The following is an 18,604-nucleotide window of genomic DNA, read 5'->3' as shown; positions in this document are numbered from 1 at the left end:
AAATCCCAACAGGTGACTTCCGGTCACTCAGAGCATTTAATATTTCATTAGTGAAAGTATATATAGCAATGGCTCCTTTTTCTGGCAGAATGGTTGAAGGAAAAGGAGCCACTGACTCCAAAAGCTTTAAACACCTTCATAAGAGTGTTCTCCTGCTGCTGCTTAATGAGTGGATTTTTTTATCTATGCAATTACATTACATTTTTAAAAATTGATTATTTTCATTCATCAATATAGTGCAAGCTCAGTGAGGAAAAAACTATCCTCTTGGTTTCGCCTTTTATACCTGTAATAATTTAACACTGAATGTAATATTTCTTTTTTTTTGTTGTGACTTTTCATTTATATGTCTGACTCACAAACATTTTCCCTAGCTAAATTATAGAACCCCCTAGCTAAATTATAGAAATCTCAAGACACCAGCACTAATTCCCATATTTCTGTACGCAGTTATTTGTATCTCATTGTAAGTCTTTTGCGTCCATTTGTGATTCACATACCATCATTTTATTTTTCAGGCAACCTGTAGGAAATGATCCAAGCCTAAGCCCTGGAATTAGTGGAAATGACTTCCTCACAGAGACCTGGTTCATTGCTTTGCTGGGAAGCATGGTTGCAGTAATGGCATTGCTTTTTGCTTCCATGTTCCTTGTGAGACGCAGACAACTCATGGCAAAGAAAACCACTTTGCACGGTAACACCCATTTGTGAATGAAATATTTCATATCTTTATGTGTATAATCTCTGCAGGTGCTTAAATATCATTGCCAAAGTAACAGACAGTAAACTGTGAAGGATATCAAACAGCTTAATTATTGTTTGAACAAGCTATGCACTTACTATACACCTTCTGTTAGGCACTGAATGAAAATGTCAGTTTTCAAACAGTGGAAAATCCAGGATGGAATGTAACAATATTAAGAAAAGGAAAGTAGCTACTCACCATATAGCAGAGATGCTGAGTCTCACACACACACACACACACACGCACACACACGCCTATTTAAAAAGAGCTGATAAAAATGCTCTCAGTGCCTTTTTTAAGAGACTCCACTCCTTCTGATCTGATCATGTAAGCATAGAAAAGATGTGGAACAATTTCAGAAAGATAGTATGTATGTGTGAGTTGCATTTGTGTGTGTGTGTGTGTGTGTGTGTGTGTGTGTGTGTGTGTGTGTGTGTGTGTGTGTGTGTTTTGTCTGTTTTTCAACAAAGACCTTGCTGGCCAGAAGCTCAAATTGTGACAGCCTTTTTGTTGCGCCTATCTGCGTCTCAGCATCTCCACTGTAAGGTGAGTAGCAACTTTCCTTTTCATAATAAAATGTCAATTTTTGTAGTTTTCAATATGCAAATGTTCATGTAGTGTTTTTTTCACCTTTTTTACAATAATTCAACAGTTGGAACAAACTGATGATTATCTGAATATGACATTCAGTTGAACTCTTGGCAGTTTTTATTTACAACCATTGCCCCTTATTTCTATAACAAAATATACTCATATTAGGCATATGTACAATATGGAAATGGTAGTTTGCTACTCACCACATAAAGGAGGCATTGAGTCGCAGATTGGTACAATGAAAAATATTATTAGATGTATTCAGCTAGTTGACTAAGACCTTCATCAGATGTAGGAAACTAGCATGCATTCACATAAATGCAACTTACACACATATGGCCATTGTCATCTTTGGATGCTCAGAAATGCAGAGGGGATATGAAAACTGAAATGTAGAAGGCAGATCTTTTGACATTTTAGAGTGCACAAGATGACAACAGCATATGCTAACCATCAGATCTTTGATTCTTTTTTATGTGTAAGGCAATGAGTGAATCAGATGAGTGAGAGTGTATGCATAACTCAGGAAATGAAAATGTTCACAATTAATAGGGTCTGAATCAGAGGCTCGGGCAGTTCTGTGAGCACGTAGGCTGCAGATTCTTTCACTTGCGCTATCAGGTTGTGGGTTTCCAGGTTCCGCATAATAGGTCAGGAGTCCATTACACACCAGGAAGCAGCTACTTGGGTTACACACCAGGAAGCAGCTACTTGGGTTACACACCAGGAAGCAGCTACTTGGGTTACACACAGGAAGCAGCTACATGGGTAGTGGGGGCTGCGTGGAAGGGACTGGATGTTTTTTTTTAGGTTAGAGGGTCTCAGGAAACCACATAAAGGGTGTCCGTCTAAAAGAGGGGGCAGGTAAAACACAGTAAGGTAGTTGTAGAAATGATTGGGATTGTACTTGTAAATTGTGTTCGGAAAGAACCAGAGCTCCAAGCCCTAATAGAAAGCACTGAAGCTCAAATAGTTATAGGTATGGAAAGCTGGCTTAAGCCAGGAATAAGTTCATCCAAAAATTTTTCAAACGACCTAACAGTGTTCAGAAAGGATCCACAGTTGGTGGTGGAGTATTTGTTGCTGTCAGAAGTACTTTACCTTGTAGTGAAATTGAATTAGATAGTTCCTGCAAAATAGTATGGGTAGAGGTTATACTTGACAATCGGACTAAACTATTAGTTGGATCATTTTACCAACCCTCTGACTCAGAAGATACAGTAGCTGAACAGTTCAAAGAAAACTTAAGTCTCATTTCAAACAGGTACTCCACTCATAGATTTATAGTCAGTGGCAACTTCAATCTACCATCGATATGCTGGAAAAATTATACGCTTAAAGCCGGCATAAAACATCATCCGAAATTGTACTGAATGCTTTCTCAGAAAATTATTTTGAACAATTAGCTGATGAGCCCACTTGAAGCATAAATGGTTGCGAAAGCATAATTGACCTCCCAGCAACAAATAATCCTGAACAGATAGGGAGTATCACGATTAACACAGGGATTAGTGACCACAAGGCAGTTGCTGCTACACTGAATACCGTTAACACCCACGACCATCAAAAAGAAACGCAAAGTACACCTATTTAAAAAGAGCTGATAAAAATGCTCTCAGTGCCTTTTTTAAGAGACAGACTCCACTCCTTCTGATCTGATCATGTAAGCATAGAAAAGATGTGGAATAATTTCAAAGAGATAGTATCAATGGCAATTGAGAGATATATACCACATAAATTAATAAGTGATGGTACTGACCCCCATGGTACGCAAAATGGGTGAGATTGCTGTTGCAGAAGCAACGAAAAAAGCATGCCAAATTTAAAAGAATGCAAAGTCCCCAAGATTGGCAAAGTTTTTCAGAAGTTTGAAATATAGCACGCACATCAATGTGAGATGCTTTTAATAATTTCCACAACAAAACTCTGTCTCAGAACCTGGCAGAAAACCCAAAGAGATGTTAACGGCATAGGAGACAATCTGAGTAGCCCTCTTAGATTATTTGTAGATGATGCTGTCATTTACTACCTTGCAAAGTCATCAGATGACCAAACCGAAATGCAGAATAATTTAGATAAGATATCTGTGTGGTGCAAAAATTGGCAATTGACCTTGAATGAAGAAAAGTGTGAAGTTATTCACATGAGTACTAAAAGAAATCCGCTAAATTTCGATTACGTGATAAGTCACACAAACCTGAAGGCTGTAAATTCAGCAAAATACTTAGGGATTACAATTACAAGTAACCTAAATTGGAATGATCACATAGGTAATGTTGTGGGTAGAGCAAATCAAAGGCTGTGATTCATTGGCAGAACACTTAGAAGGTGCAACAGATCTACTAAAGAGACTGCTTACACCACACTTGTCCGCCCTGTTCTGGAGTACTGCTGTGTGGTGTGGGATCCGCATCAGGTGGGATTGATGGAAGAAGAGTGACTCGTTTTGTATTTTCGTGAAATAGGGGAGATAGCACCACAGACATGATTGGTGAATTGGGGTGGCAATCATTAAAACAAAGGTGTTTTTCATTGTGACGGGATCTTCTCATGATATTTCAATTAACAGTTTTCTCCTCCAATTGCAAAAACATTCTGTTGACACCCACCCACACAGGGAGAAATGATCATCACGATAAAATAAAAGAAATCAGGGCTCGCACAGAAAAATTTAAGTGCTCGTTTTTCCCACTCGTTGTTTGAGAGTGGAACGGTAGAGACCGCTTGAAGGTGGTTCATTGAACCCTCTGCCAGACACTTAATTGTGAATAGCAGATTAATCACATAGACCTAGATGTAGATGTGATACCAATGCAAATGACCACCATGATAAATGGAAGAATTAGTAGAAGTTTTTGATACAGCTGTTACAGAGAACAAACATTTCATAATGATGACAAGTTTCCATGTTAGTAATAAAAATGAAATAAACTGCTGTAGACATATATGATACAGCAGTTACAGAGAACAGACATGTTGGTCATAAAAATGAAATAAACTGTTGTAGACAATGTCACTATGTTGATAACAGTGGGTGCACCAGTAACATATATGAGGTGTTATACTTCATTAAATCATGATAGACAAAGACATATCTTAAGCCAAACATATCTCAGAACACACTGCAGTCTTTGATAAAGTCACAGATATTCCAGATGTAGTATATCAGTGATGTGTATCACAGTGGATGTCTTCACAGAGACATCAACTGTCTTTCATCACAGGTGGCACATTTTTACAATTAGGATAAACAAAAGCTGGTCCCACACTGTGATAAATGTCTCATAAATAGAGACAAATCTTGATATTTTTACATTTCATTACAACTTACTTTCCATACAACATCTTTATTTTTTTTTTTTTTTTTTAGCTTAGCAATAAATCTTGAGTGCTTGTTGACCATTAGATTACCTGCTCTCCTACAAATACAGAGTGATTTTTCTACCATATACAAACTCTAGGGATCAATCAATGAGAAGATATGGAACAAGAAAGGTATAATGAACTTATGCCCAGAAGTGCATGGTTTCCATGCTAGAGAACATTTATTCAATCATTCTTTGTTACAGAGACTGCAGTCTAATATGCCCAGTCCACACAGCCACAGTCACAGTGTGTATGGTTTCCTCCTAGAGGGTGGTGCTGTTCCTCATTCGTCATGCCCTAGCGCCCTCTCCTGCCATAGTAACTGGTAATGTTGTGCCCGATTCACTTCTCTTGCTGACTTACCTTGCAGTGAATGGGATACAGCATTATACACAATGGCTCCTTATTCAAATCGTGAGATTCCCGAGATGGTGTTTACCTATGGAAAGACAAATGGCAACAGGCAGCGGAAGACCTATCCCCACCAACAACAACCACCACAACATTCAATGTTTGCGAATGTGTTTCACCATTTGTATGTGACATGGTCATTTCAGGATGCAGGAAATCATGAAGGACGTACCTGGAATGTTCGGACACCAGACTTGCAGGAAACTGTGATTAACACTGTGGAAGGTGACTGCTGTGTCAGTACCAAGTAGTTGGGCTGCCAGTACAGGCTAAGCCAGACAACCATGTAGAACATTCTCCATGACATTTGTTACTTCCCTTATCATGTGAAGGGCTTACTAGAGACAGACTTTCCATATCAGGAGCAGTTTTGTCACTGGTTTCTTTGCCAGGCAACAACGATTCTGGAATTTGTATCATCCACCCTATTCACAAATGAGGTCACCTTTATGTGGAGTGGTATCTTCAACTTTCATAACAGTCATCTGTGGGATAGTTAGCAGAGTCCTATGGTGTGGTGACCGCAAATCATCAGCATCATTGCAGTTGGAATGTGTGGGCCAGGATAATTGGTGACCATATTTTGGGGCATATCTTCCTTCCACATCAACTAACAGGATGGAATTATTGGCATTTCTTGTAGGTGACTTTGCCTCCCCTGCTGGAAGAAGTGCCATTGATGATTCAATGAGTTATGTAGCTGCTACATGATGGTGATCCAGCCCACTTTGCCATTAAAATCTGGACACATCTCAATCGTGACTTACTGATTGATGGATCACACGAGGGGGTCCAGTTGCATGGCTTGCTTGTTCACCGGATCCTAACACATGAAATTTATGGTAATGGGGCCATCGCAAAATTATCATGTATACAGAGTCCATTCCAGATGTGGAGACACTGGAGGAGCATACTCATGCTGTCTTTGAGACTGTTCGGATGCAGCCTGGCCGATGTGAACATATGAGACAGAACATGCTATGGCACATACACGCATGCATTGAGGCACATGGAAACTATTTTCATCACATACTGTAACCGTATGTTACAGCATGTATTAGATCACAGTCTCTGTGACAATGTATGATTGAATAAGTGTTCTCTAGTGCGAAAACTGTACATTTCTGGACACAAGTTCATTAGACCTTCTTTGTTCTGTATCCTCTCATCGATCATCCCTAGAGTTTGTATGTGGTGGAAAAAATCATTCTGTATTGGAGGTAAAGAGAAAACGAGAGGCAAGAACAATAAGGAATAGGAAATATCTGAAGGTTGGAATAATTTTGGAATAAAAACAAAAATAAAAATGAAGCTGATTATCTTGTAACCACACCCTGAGTTTACTTCTTCTGCTTTTCATCATGTCATTGCAAATTTTCCTTTTTTTTTTCCAAGTCCCACAAATGAAATTAGTGCCTATTATTTTTTTGCAGTGCTGTTTTCATCACTTTCATTGTGCTGTCTGTTATTTGTAGATGGGATATTTCAGTCCAAAAACATAAAAATGTTTCAGAACAAAAAGCTTGCAATGACAAAAAGCAAACACTGCAGCTAGACTGACAAGTACCAAAACTAAAATACTCAACACAAACTTCTCAGCAGATTTTTGGAACCAAATGTCCCAACTATAGAACGAAAGTAATAAATATAAATATATTTATACCAGAGCAGATTGTAGATCAATTAGAAGCTCTGCTGGAAAGTCAAACAAAAATTTGTTTTCTCTCTTTCTCCTGACAAAGAATTTATTTTTACCATTGTTAATTTTGATGCTCGCCTGATGCTCAGCAAATGCATCTATTGACGTGGATTTAAAAGTCATCTCTAAATCCTACTTCCAGTGCTATATCTTATACTTGAGAAAGAAACTCATAGCCACAAAAGTCTGAGCTGTTATTTGTTGTCAACTATTTAATGTAGCTATAGCAACTGTGCCAGTCCTTCTGCTTGAGGCAGGTGGTAAATATTTGTGCTTCATCTTACTGTAAATAAGAACTTTATTACATGTTGCTTTTGTATTATAAAGTCATCCACACATATCATCTCCTGTTTAATCAGTGAGTAATATAATTATTAGAAAATAATCTTATCTTGCAATATTATATTAATGTACAAACTGAGTTTTCATCTAAGCTGGCAGGTCGTTTCCACTATCTTAATTTTGTTTTGGATTGAAGTGTATTACATAATGTGTCTTATTTCAATATGTTTCAGATTCACGGCCAAATACCAGTGTGCTTCCTGCTCCTTTAAATCTAAAAGCAGCAGTCGGTTTGACACCCAGTTCCCATGACTCTTCGCTCTGGATAGAAAATCGCCCAACCCCTAGCTGTTGGAGATCATCAGAAACACGCACCATAACTACTGGTGGCTCTGTAACACCAACAATGAAAGAATGTATAGATAATGGAATGCTTGAACCCACTCCAGCATATGCAGAAACTGGGATTCGGTCAACACCATCTTATGAAGCAGGAGACACACAAGCTGAAAATGAGCACATGCCAGCTTATGCTGAGGTAGATGCTGCACATACCACATTAAGCACTTTCCAAGGTTACAGAAGTGGTGATGAAAGTCCAGCTCCTTATGCAACAACTACCTTGGTTGGCAGCTCACGGCACAATATTGGAAATGTGGTAAGCCTTCTTTGTTTCCCATATCAGTTGTCATGACATTTCGAAAGAAAGATGTAATCCTAACTAAAATTTGTTAAAAGATCCATAAGACAGAACGGCCTGCTAGCATGTACATTCTGGAGTTGAAAATGTCAGAACTACCAATAGACCCATTTAAAAGTGAAAAAATTATTCCAAGCTCATGGCCTCTCAGACTTAAATCGGCCAGCTAGCTGGTTTTGTTTGATCAGTTGGCTAGAGATGCCATGTTTTGCTTTCTGGCAGTACTTTCACTGGGTACAGATGTAATGACATTTGTCAGTAGTTCTAGGTCTTCCTTTGAAAAACCCCAGCAAGGCTACAAGAGAAACTATAAACAGTGTTGAGTAATAGCAACTAATCACCTTTAGCTGACAAGTCTGGTGCTTAAGCCTAAGACACAAATTTTTTAACACAGTAATGAATACTAACAAATTATACACATCTTTATACACTTTTGACATAGTATGTTTCCTTTCTATGCTTCACAATTTTTTTTTGTATGTAATTTCAGGGCTGGCATCCAACTTGTCACCCAGTAGATACAGATGAAACGGCCTATCCTCAGAATTCCAATGGCTTCTTTGGAAGAAATGTATATTCTGATTCATATTTTTTTAGTGCACAGTGTGCAAATGGATATGCACTTCAAACAGGTGAAAAATTAATGTTAAATCAACTTTACTTCTTTCTGTAGTGAAAATAAAAAGTTTTTGTTGTTTACCTTACACTCAATGTTCAATTTAAATATGGATGCACCAAAAAGAGATGATAATGAAATATTTGAAAATAAAATTTAATTTTTTATTTTCTGCATTAGCGTCAAAATTTGCCTCCGTTTTTTTATGTGCTTGCTAATAGACTATTTCACTTCGGAATTTATAGTGTAGTGTAATATTTTTATTAATTACATAATAAAATATTAAAATCAAGAATATAAGAAGTGCAGACACATATAAGTCAAACTATATACTACACAGCTAAGCAGAAGTGGAAACACTGATTGTGATCATAGATCAATGGAAGACTAATGTACTGTAGAAGATGGACTGTGTAAGAAGTGTATCAAAACAGTGAGAACTGGTGTTACTTTTAACCAATGCAATAAAAAGTTTCATTTTCGATGCAGCAAAGTAGATCCTTTAGTGAGGGATGGCAAAAAACTGGCTCTGGACTGAAAATGTTGTGAATGCAAACCTAAATTTTTGCCATCTCTGATTAGTAGCAGTGGAGAAACAACTAATGAGTGCCACAGATTGCCTGCAAAGAGAGCTGGGTCACTTTTAGACAGCAAGAAGGATAACAGGAGATGTGCAAGAAATTTATTCATCAGTTATTCTCAAGACAGTGTAGCCAAAGGTGTTCAGTCATCACAGCATAAATACAGTTTGCCAAAGAAAATGCACAAGCTAGCAGAACAAGTAAGTCTTGCTCCTTTACCAGTGTTACCCAATTCTTCACTTCAAGATTTAGGTGGTGAAAAATCTGCCAGAACAGACAAAATAGTACATAATGAGGCATCCAATAAAGTTCCAAACTGAAATGTGAAAATGTTGAGAAAAACAGAAAACCTCATAATTTATGCTGATACCCATGGAAAAGGATTCTTGGTTTCACTTAGTGAAAACATAAACTTTGATTATTCTGTGTTTGCTCTGTGGTGCTCTGTTTAAGTCTGTTGTAGAAAACTTAACCATTGAAACAAAGAAACTGAACAAAGATGACTGTATTGTGATCAAATGGGGCACCAACGACGTATACAAAAATGGAAGCAAATCCACACTGCAAAATTACAGGAAGTTATTGCCACAACTGCACCACTCCAATGTTTTGATAACTCTACCGGTACAGTACAATCTTCTAGAGTGGTCTTGTGTAAATGGGGAAATAGAGGCTCACAATACAGTGTTACAGACATTATGTAAAAACTTCAGCTATGCACACTTGTTAGATGTCAGCAAACTGAAAGGGGATGAAGACTCACAGCATGGATTTCACATGAACATGAAAGGTAAATTAAGATCAGTGAACAAATTAAAAGTCTCTGTACCCTGATTTGCAAGAAGAAATAACCAGCTGCCCTACATTACAGTCATGATGCTTTTTTAGAGAAGAGAAATACTACAGCAGTGTTTCAGCAACAAAACTACAATAAAAAATAAGGTGACATCTACAAATAGGTATCCGTCTGTGTTAAAAGAAAATAATAATAGAATAACTAGAACTGACAAGTATAGTAAGTGCACTGGATAATTTTGGAGTAGACTTATTAACAGCTTGCACTGAAAGAAGCCTAATGTTCTTCCATATATAAAATAAACTTCTGGAACTCCAGTACTGGTTGGAAAAGTTAATCTGTAGCACATTCATGATAAATGAACATTGGTTCTCATGTAGAGAACTAGTGTTAAGTGTATCAAATGGCTATGAATTAGTTACAGAATAAATATAAAACATTGTGGTGTGTATATCTATATTAATAAAACTCTAAAACTACACTATGAAATTATAGATGTAAATGTACATTGTGTAGAATCTAACTTCGGACTTGCAGCAGTACTATTGCCAAAATTGGAAGTCTTCAGAAACTTGTAATCATGTTACTTAAGAATAAAATTTGCAGAGTTTTAATATTTGGTGACATTTACATAGACATTAGGATCAGGAGTAGAACTGTAAGCAATTACTCAACATACTAAGGTCACTAAATTTTTGCTGTATTAATGATAAGCCCACTATACTGAATGCAGGTTTGGATAACATTATCTGTAATTTTCACACAAGTGGATGTCAATTCAATACAATCAAATTAGGTATATCTGACAATGAAGGATTGTGGCTAAGAATTCCCCTAGATTATGAAAAAGATAGGTGCCAGGAAAGAATAATCAGACCTATTAATGAACTCTAAAATGTAGATTAACATTAATACAGTGGAATGAAATACTTACTCATGAAATGCATGTTACTGAGTCAGCCAAAAGATTTAGAAGTGGTAACTGATACCTCTGAAGAAGTATGCCCTAGATTTTATAAGAAAGATTATAACCATAACACCCATTCTAAGCCAGGAAGTTTAAAACACTGGTATACACCACAACTAAATAACTTTAAAATCTTGATGCTCCTGGATTACAACAGATCACAACACAATAAAGCAGATAGGGATAAATCCAAGATTATAAAAAAGCACTACAGAACTGCAATCAAAACAGCAAAATGCAAGGCCAATGATGGATTCATTCTTAACTCTTCAAATAAATGTAAAGCAGCAAGGGAAGTTATCAAAACTCAAATAAATTGTCAAAAGAAAGATTGCAGCATTCTAGTTCCTCCTAATACACTAAATAAATACTTGCTGATCCTATAACAGAAAATATGACACAGAAAAGTAAATAATGGAAGCAGTACTCACTGAATATTAGAGATGCTGAATTGTTGATAGGCACACAAACTAAACTGAGGATATTGCAAGCTTCTGGACAAATCCTATTACAGAGCTATAGCATGCAAATACACACACATATTACCTTTAATTATATGTTGTGCCAGCTGACTATATTGTTCTGGTACTTGTGAAAAAAATGTTCTGGTACTTGTAAAAAAAAAAAAAAAAAATCAATTTTCAAGGGGTGTGCATCATGAAATTATAGAGCACTTATTTATGCAAGCTTTTGTTAGAAATAACCTAACATGGTTGATGTCTGCTTATTTTGTCCCAGAAAAAGGAATGCTAGAGTTTACTCCTCCTGATGTCAAGATAATTAAAAACAGATCACAAGCTCAGATTTCTCTAGGAGTGCACAGTTAATTTTGAAAAGAACCACCCCAGAGCTTGCCATAATTGATTTAGGGCAACCATAAAAATTCAGTCTGTCAGGGATTTTGAAATTCCTCCTTCTGAGTGCAATTTCTTGGTATAAATGACCAAAACTTTTTATCTTTGTCTACAGTGCCCTTAGAGACATACTAGCTAATGGCAAAACAACTGAAATAACAGTAACAATGTCTGCAAAATTTTGCAGTGAGAAATTATTCATTCAATAACTGAGAGAAGAGACAAAAGAAAACTAAATCTACATTTCCAATGTTAGTGCTAAACCATGGATATGCAGACAGCAAAACTTAGAAAGAAATAGATTCATTTGCCACAACCTTCCCACAGCAATCAAAATTACATAAAAGCATTTCAGTTTAAAAGAATTGTGATTTATGACAGAATGTTAAGGCATACAAGAGAGAACAAACACTGGTTGTACTTCAAGCCTTCCAGAGATGCAATGGAGTTGAGAAAATGAGAAAGAAAAGCTGTAAGATGAAGTAACAAAGAAACTATACAATAGAGTTTAACAGCCACCAACAGTGAGGTCCTTAGAAATGAAGTACAGTGCCAGGAGACAAAATGATAGGTGTATGTGCATTCTTATAAGATAAGCTGTTCTCAAACAGTGCACAGAGTTAGAAGATGTGAAGATGGAGAGAAAAAGTAGCATATGGGCAGGTATATGTTGAAAAAGCTGTAATATGAAAACTTACACAAATTATATAGCAGGAAATGAGATTTAATGTCATGTTTATAATACCTAGTTCACTCTGTATTATGAAATATGGTGTCTGATAACGTATATGAAATTCATAGTAAAAATTCTGACTGAATACAAACATAACCGAGAGGACCTAACGTACCATATTTACTCAAGTACAAGATGATCCTGAATGTAAGATTACGCTCTCCTTTTAAAAGGCTTCTTGAGAAAAATTTGTTTTACATGTATTCTGACTAATCGTAATTACAAACAGTTGTACTGGCATAAATTATCTGCCTAAGAAGTTAGCATTATAACTATCCAGAGCTTATGCTATTTACTGATCGTATGCATTAATTTTTATCTTCACAACAATTTTTGTTTAGGCCTACTACAACTGTCACCTGTGTAATCAGTATTTTTAATCATTATCACTATAATCATCATTGTCATCATCATTCTAACAGCACAGCGGTGAACTGTATATTTCCATTGTCACAAATATTTGGTTTTCTTTTCCAAATATGTTCTAATTTCTAAAGTGATTGTTATGGTGCAACTGAGAAAACAGGTGTTTTTTACAAATACACAGCGGATTTTGCTTCTATACTGATGGGAGAATGTTGCAGTCTGTCTTGCTGTCAAACATATCATCTGCCCACCAGTCTCTCATTGGTCGCATTGAACTGGCAACTGACACACCCCTTTTTATTCCCAGCATACCTCACAGTGAGCATCGACAACATTGCTGCAAGTAATGTCTAAGTACGCTACTGGCACCTATCTAGACATTTACCATCTCCTGCACGACTGAGTATTTGCCAAGTTTTAAAGTCAATTTGATTCCAACTACAAACTGCAGTTTAAATGTTCATAAAAATTCAAAGTATCCTCTGTATATTCCCATTGGTGGCAGCATGATAAAATTTGCTGTCCACTCACTACTCCATTCCCTACCTTAATCTTAGTTTTCAGCCAAGCTGGTGTCACTGTTCCCCCTCCAACCGTTCCAAGGTGCTGTGCTCGAATACAAGTGAAACACGGACTGCAATATCTTCTATAGTGCAGGTTGTATGTAAAAAAAAAAAAGCAATTAATACATAAATAAAAGATTGCAATCACAATTCAGTCCTATTCTAGTACTTTCACTTGTTCCACGATCTAGTGACGCCTGTTCGTATTATCTCCACAATGGGTCTTCCTGCTGTAATTTAATCTCCTGATACCAATTATAGCCAGTAAATATGGTTTATTTCATTTTTTAGATCATTTTTAGACATTTAACTTTGAATTAATTCTCTTTCTTGTTTCATCTGAATGTCACCATCTTTTTCTAAAGCTGATTACCCGGTACTCTAGGAAACAGCAACCAAATTTGTTATTTGCAGCCCACCTGATAAAGCATTATAGTCTCTCATAACCAAATAAAATATTGACTTGGGCCCAGAACCAAGTCTTTTTTGAAGGACAACATTATTACATTTGAATGTTACCTTTATTTAAAAAGTAGCATAAATATTTATACATGGTATCCATACATTATGACAACATTTATTCCAAACCTGTTCAAATACAACAAGAGCTTGTAATATGATAGAATTTTCAAATTTTGAACAGAACAATAGACTATTGTAGTGGCTTGTTCACAGTTTTTCACTTATCGCTTGCACTAGGGCCTCACAAGTCAAATGTTATGTGATTGATTGCGCAAAGTTGATATTGTATTGAATGCTTTGGTGTATTGGGAAATCTTGAGCCTGTTCAAATGTGAGTATTACTTGCCCATCCCTACCCTTCTGACACCTTCAAAATAAATTTGCAAGTGATGACAATAGCCAAAGTTTCATCTGTAAATGGAAGGTGACCCCTACATTAATCAATTAAACAATGTAAAAATATTGATCTCTAAGCAATAGTTTAATCTGCAAAAATTTTTTGAATGACGAATTTGCAGGGGGAGGGGGGGGGGGGGGGGAGGGGAGAGACAAAAAAATCGCTTACAATCAATTAAACCAGTAACTTGTATTAAAGATGATGTGGTGACTGATGAAGAGTGAAAAATGTACATAAAAAAGAAGCAATTAATGTTGAGCAACTAAACATTTGTTCTTCTGAGCAGAAAGGAAACTGTAAAATTCACATTTCTTTTTTATGTACCTGTCCACCAATCATAATTTCATATTTAAAGTGGGTAGAGGTCTGTCCTCTCAATCATTATTTTAAAAATTCTATTATTTAATGTTTATTGAAAAATGTGGTACCTGTTCTTGCACTAGAAAGAACTTCAGGTCATTTACTTTTTTTTTAATTTTCATCTTTTTTTCAAATTAGTGCTCTTTTATTGATGCAGGACTGCCAAGCACACACAACAACGTTACAGGAAGAAAGGCAATGTCAGAAATGGGTCCAAGTAATGGTCCCACTCCATCACCTACGCCAACAAGTACACTTCGAAGGATACATCGGAGATCACAGGTAAGCATGGATCATTAGAACATGATCCCAATCTGTTTGAAAATAGTTAATTTCATTAATAGCCAAATTTTTATGAGATAATACCATCACAGTTCTTGAGTGTGCTGCCACATTCTGTTCCATGCTTACCACATTTTGGAAGCATGGATACATACTTTTTCTGCATCATCAGAGGTCACCTCTGGTTGGATAAAATTGCTGACACACACAGAGAAAGCTGTCCACAAGTATGTAAAATATGCAGTGAAAGAAAAATAAATGTAAATATTTAATAGTATCAGAAAGAAAAAACATTTGAGGAAACTGGAATTATGAGGCAGAATTGCTTGCCATTACTTATTTAGAGAAGGCAAAATCTTTTGTGCTGTTGATAGACTTCCTGGTCAGTTATTTGTCACAAAACACTGCAAAGACTCATGAAGTTCAGAGTTTGAAGAGGTTTTGACCCAGCATATCTCTAAAAGATGATGATAGGCAGGTAGAAAAGATTGACTTGGTAAAATTCTGGGACTAAAACTTGATGATAAATTCACCATGGGGGGGAGAGGCAGGATAACACAAAACTTTTAAAAAAAAATCTAAACAAATCTTTATTTGTAATTTCAGATGTTGTCAGATATAGGTCAGTACCACCTGAGTCATCCTTGTCTTTTTACATATGTGACCATCTGGTGCCTTTCCTATTTCATCTCCCAAAGCAACCAATTCATCTTCTGTTGTATTCCTTTCCTCCCATTTCAGTCTGGTGTTCCCTCTAAATCCCTCCACAATCTATATTTCCTTGTATTTGCCTGGGCCCCATCACTATAATTTCCTGCTCTTTGCAATTTCTTCAGTTTTAGTCTCCAGTTCATAATCTACATCTGCCTCTGGAAATGCCTTACAGTTTAAAATCTGGTTTTTAAATCTCTCTCTTACCATCATGTAATCAGCCAGAAACTGTCCACTGTCCTCAAGCCTTGTCCACATATACAGCTTTCATTCATGATTCTTAAACCAAGTATTATTGATGATTATATTATGCTCTGAGCAAAATTATACCAGACAGCATCCTCTTTCATTCCCTTTTCACAGTCCATGTTCTCCTACTATTTTTCCTTTTCTTTCTTTTGCTACGACCAAATTCCAGTTACCCATCATAATTAAATTTTCATCTCCTTTAACTGTTTGAATACTCTCCATCATCTCACCATAAATTCTTTCAATAGGGATCTAGCATTCCAAATTCTGATCCATAAAATGCCAATCTTGATTTTTTTTTTTTTTTTTTTCTGAAGACACATCCTCCTGATTAGTCCCTGCCCAGATATCCAAATGGGGGAATATTTTACCATTGGAATATTTTACGCAAGAGGAGCCTATCATCATTAAGCCATACAGTCTATCTGCATGCACTTGGGGAAAAAATAACGGCTGTAGAATTCCTGTTCTTTCAGCTGTTTGCAATAACACAGACACACCAATGTCATGTTGGCAAATGTTATGAGATCAGATTAGTCAGTCATCCATGCTCCTGGAACTACTGAAATGGCTGCTGTGCCCCTCTTCATGAAACATGGATTAGTCTGGCCTCACCACAGATGCCCCTCCATTGCGGCTGCACCTACGGTAAAGCTACCTGTATCACGGAGAACCACAAGCCACCCCAACTTGGTAAGGTCCACGGTTCAGGGGAAGGAAATAAAAATAAAAGAACTTTGGTTTTCTTTCTTTCTGATTTTTCCACATTCCATGATTCTCTTCCTTACAATGCTGTGTTCATACGTACATTATAAGGAATTTCTTCTTCAGTTTACAGCCTATGTTGGGTACTAGCAGACTTCTTTTAGTGAAGAATGCCCTCTTTTATTGTGTTGTTCTGCCTCTTATATTATCAGTGCTTCATCTCCCATGTGTTATTTTGCTTCCAATATGGCAGAATTCCTTAACTTGAACTGATACATTGTCCCCAATTTTTATTTTAAATTTATTGTTACTCTCATTTCTGCTGCTCCTCATTACTGTACATTTGTCTCCCTTTGGTTTACTATCAAGCCATATTATGTGCTCATAAGATTGTTCATGTCATTCAACAGGCACTGTACAATTCTTCCTTACTTTTACTGATGATGGCAGTGTCATCAACACATAAGAAGCCAGAATGTTTACACACATCATCAAGCATTGTCTAACTGCCAGCATGCTGGCTTATACTTCTTGTTGTCATGCTGCATCAGTTACTTTAACATAGTCATTATTGTTAAAATTACAGCTGTTATTATCATAAACTGTAGCTTGTTATGCAGAGTAGCAGCATATAATATTCATTACTAACTCCATTCACAATGTAAATTTTATTGTATCACAGTTCAAAGAAAAATGATTGGATCTGCTGGAGTGGCATGATGAAAGATTGTATCTGAACTGCCTCAGAAAGAAGGCAACCAAATTTTACCGTTAGTGTAACAGAATCTAGTTAAAAGCCTTCTAGCAAGACTAAAATAGTAGCAAAAGGTGCTCCCACACATTATTATTTACATGGCTTGTATAAGGATCTAGTTCAAAATAAATAATAAGCTGTAACTTGACACATTGTAAGGCAATAGTTCAAGGTGTAAAGACAGTATGACAAATAGCTCCCTAGTAGTTTGAATATCTTCTTCTGGCAGACCTTGTACTTCCACTGCGCAAAAAAAAAAAAAAAAAAAAAAAAAAAAAAAAAAAAAAAAAAAAAAAAAAATAATAATAATAATAATAATAATAATAATAATAATAATAATAATAATAAACCTTTTACATTCAGTATAATGTGAACCCACACTTAACACACATTGAAGAAGCCATCATTACATCTCAAAAAAGATCATACTCAGTCATTTCACTGGAGTTAATTGATCAGTCAATATTGTGGTGACCAAAGGGGCTCCCCTCACTTGAAAAGCTTTAGAGACTACACAGCTTGAACTGATGGCATATTGTGCCTCATCTGACTTATATCCTCCCCAAGGACTTTGGGGGAGGTGACCTACCCATGCCTGTGGCCGGGCCAATTCTTGACAGAGGTGGAAACAGCAGGAGCTATAGTGAACACCTCGGCATAAGTTGGCACACTGGGAGGCAGTGTGTTTTAAGTTTCAGAGAGTGAAGCCATCTCACCCCCTCCTTTATTGTGCATATGATAGCCTGGTGCAACAGGAATTTCTGAATATTTGCATTTTATTTGTCTGCCAGTGCAAGTGAATAGTGGTGTAGCAGGTGGTGGGACAGGGGTGTCTGCGTTCCCCAATAAGGGTGTCGCTTGAGACAAAGTTCAGAGGGGTGTTGCGACAGAGGTTAGTGGCACAGTTTGGTTGCACAGTAGTTCATTTTGGGGAGGAATAATGAAGGCAGGTTTGAGACTTTCTATTAATACTGTCTCAGTGGCTCTTCCCTTGTGGATGATGAGTGTTAGGTCCCTCGAGAGCACTCCGTATGGAGAGTATAGGGAAGTGAGAGGTGGCTGATCATCGTGCAGCCATACATGTGTTGATGTGAGTAGATCTTTGAAGATTAACTGATCACATTGACCATAGCATTGTTGGTTGCATGGGTGTAGACAACTGATGCATTGTTCCAATTTTTTATGGAAGTTCAGCTGGTCCCCAGGTGTCTGTGCTGGTGAAGGCATGATGAGGTCACCCAGTACCCGCAGTTGTTCACTGAAGACTGGTTGTGGTGGAGAGCAGATCAAGTCCTCTTTTAGTGTTGTCTAGGGGCCAAACAGCGCCCAGAGCAGTGTATCAGTCCATGACTCTTTGTGGCACATGATGATAGATTTGAGTGACTGATGCATGCATTCAACAATGCCATCG

General features: G+C 36.9%; 1 protein-coding gene across 1 annotated transcript in view; it reads left to right on the top strand.

The window, feature by feature from the left end:
- Positions 1-18,604, top strand: part of LOC124778935 (roundabout homolog 2-like) — a 703,103-nt gene that overhangs the window by 669,486 nt on the left and 15,013 nt on the right. The window contains exons 13-16 of the mRNA XM_047253676.1: positions 519-694; positions 7,331-7,755; positions 8,288-8,429; positions 14,650-14,774. Coding sequence (XP_047109632.1) covers positions 519-694; positions 7,331-7,755; positions 8,288-8,429; positions 14,650-14,774 — 868 coding nt within the window. The remainder of the gene's footprint in view (positions 1-518; positions 695-7,330; positions 7,756-8,287; positions 8,430-14,649; positions 14,775-18,604) is intronic.

Source organism: Schistocerca piceifrons, chromosome 1, assembly GCF_021461385.2.
Source record: "Schistocerca piceifrons isolate TAMUIC-IGC-003096 chromosome 1, iqSchPice1.1, whole genome shotgun sequence".
Taxonomy (NCBI): domain Eukaryota; kingdom Metazoa; phylum Arthropoda; class Insecta; order Orthoptera; family Acrididae; genus Schistocerca; species Schistocerca piceifrons.
The sequence above is the reverse complement of the archived record's forward strand: the minus strand, read 5'-3'. Positions and strand labels throughout refer to the sequence as shown.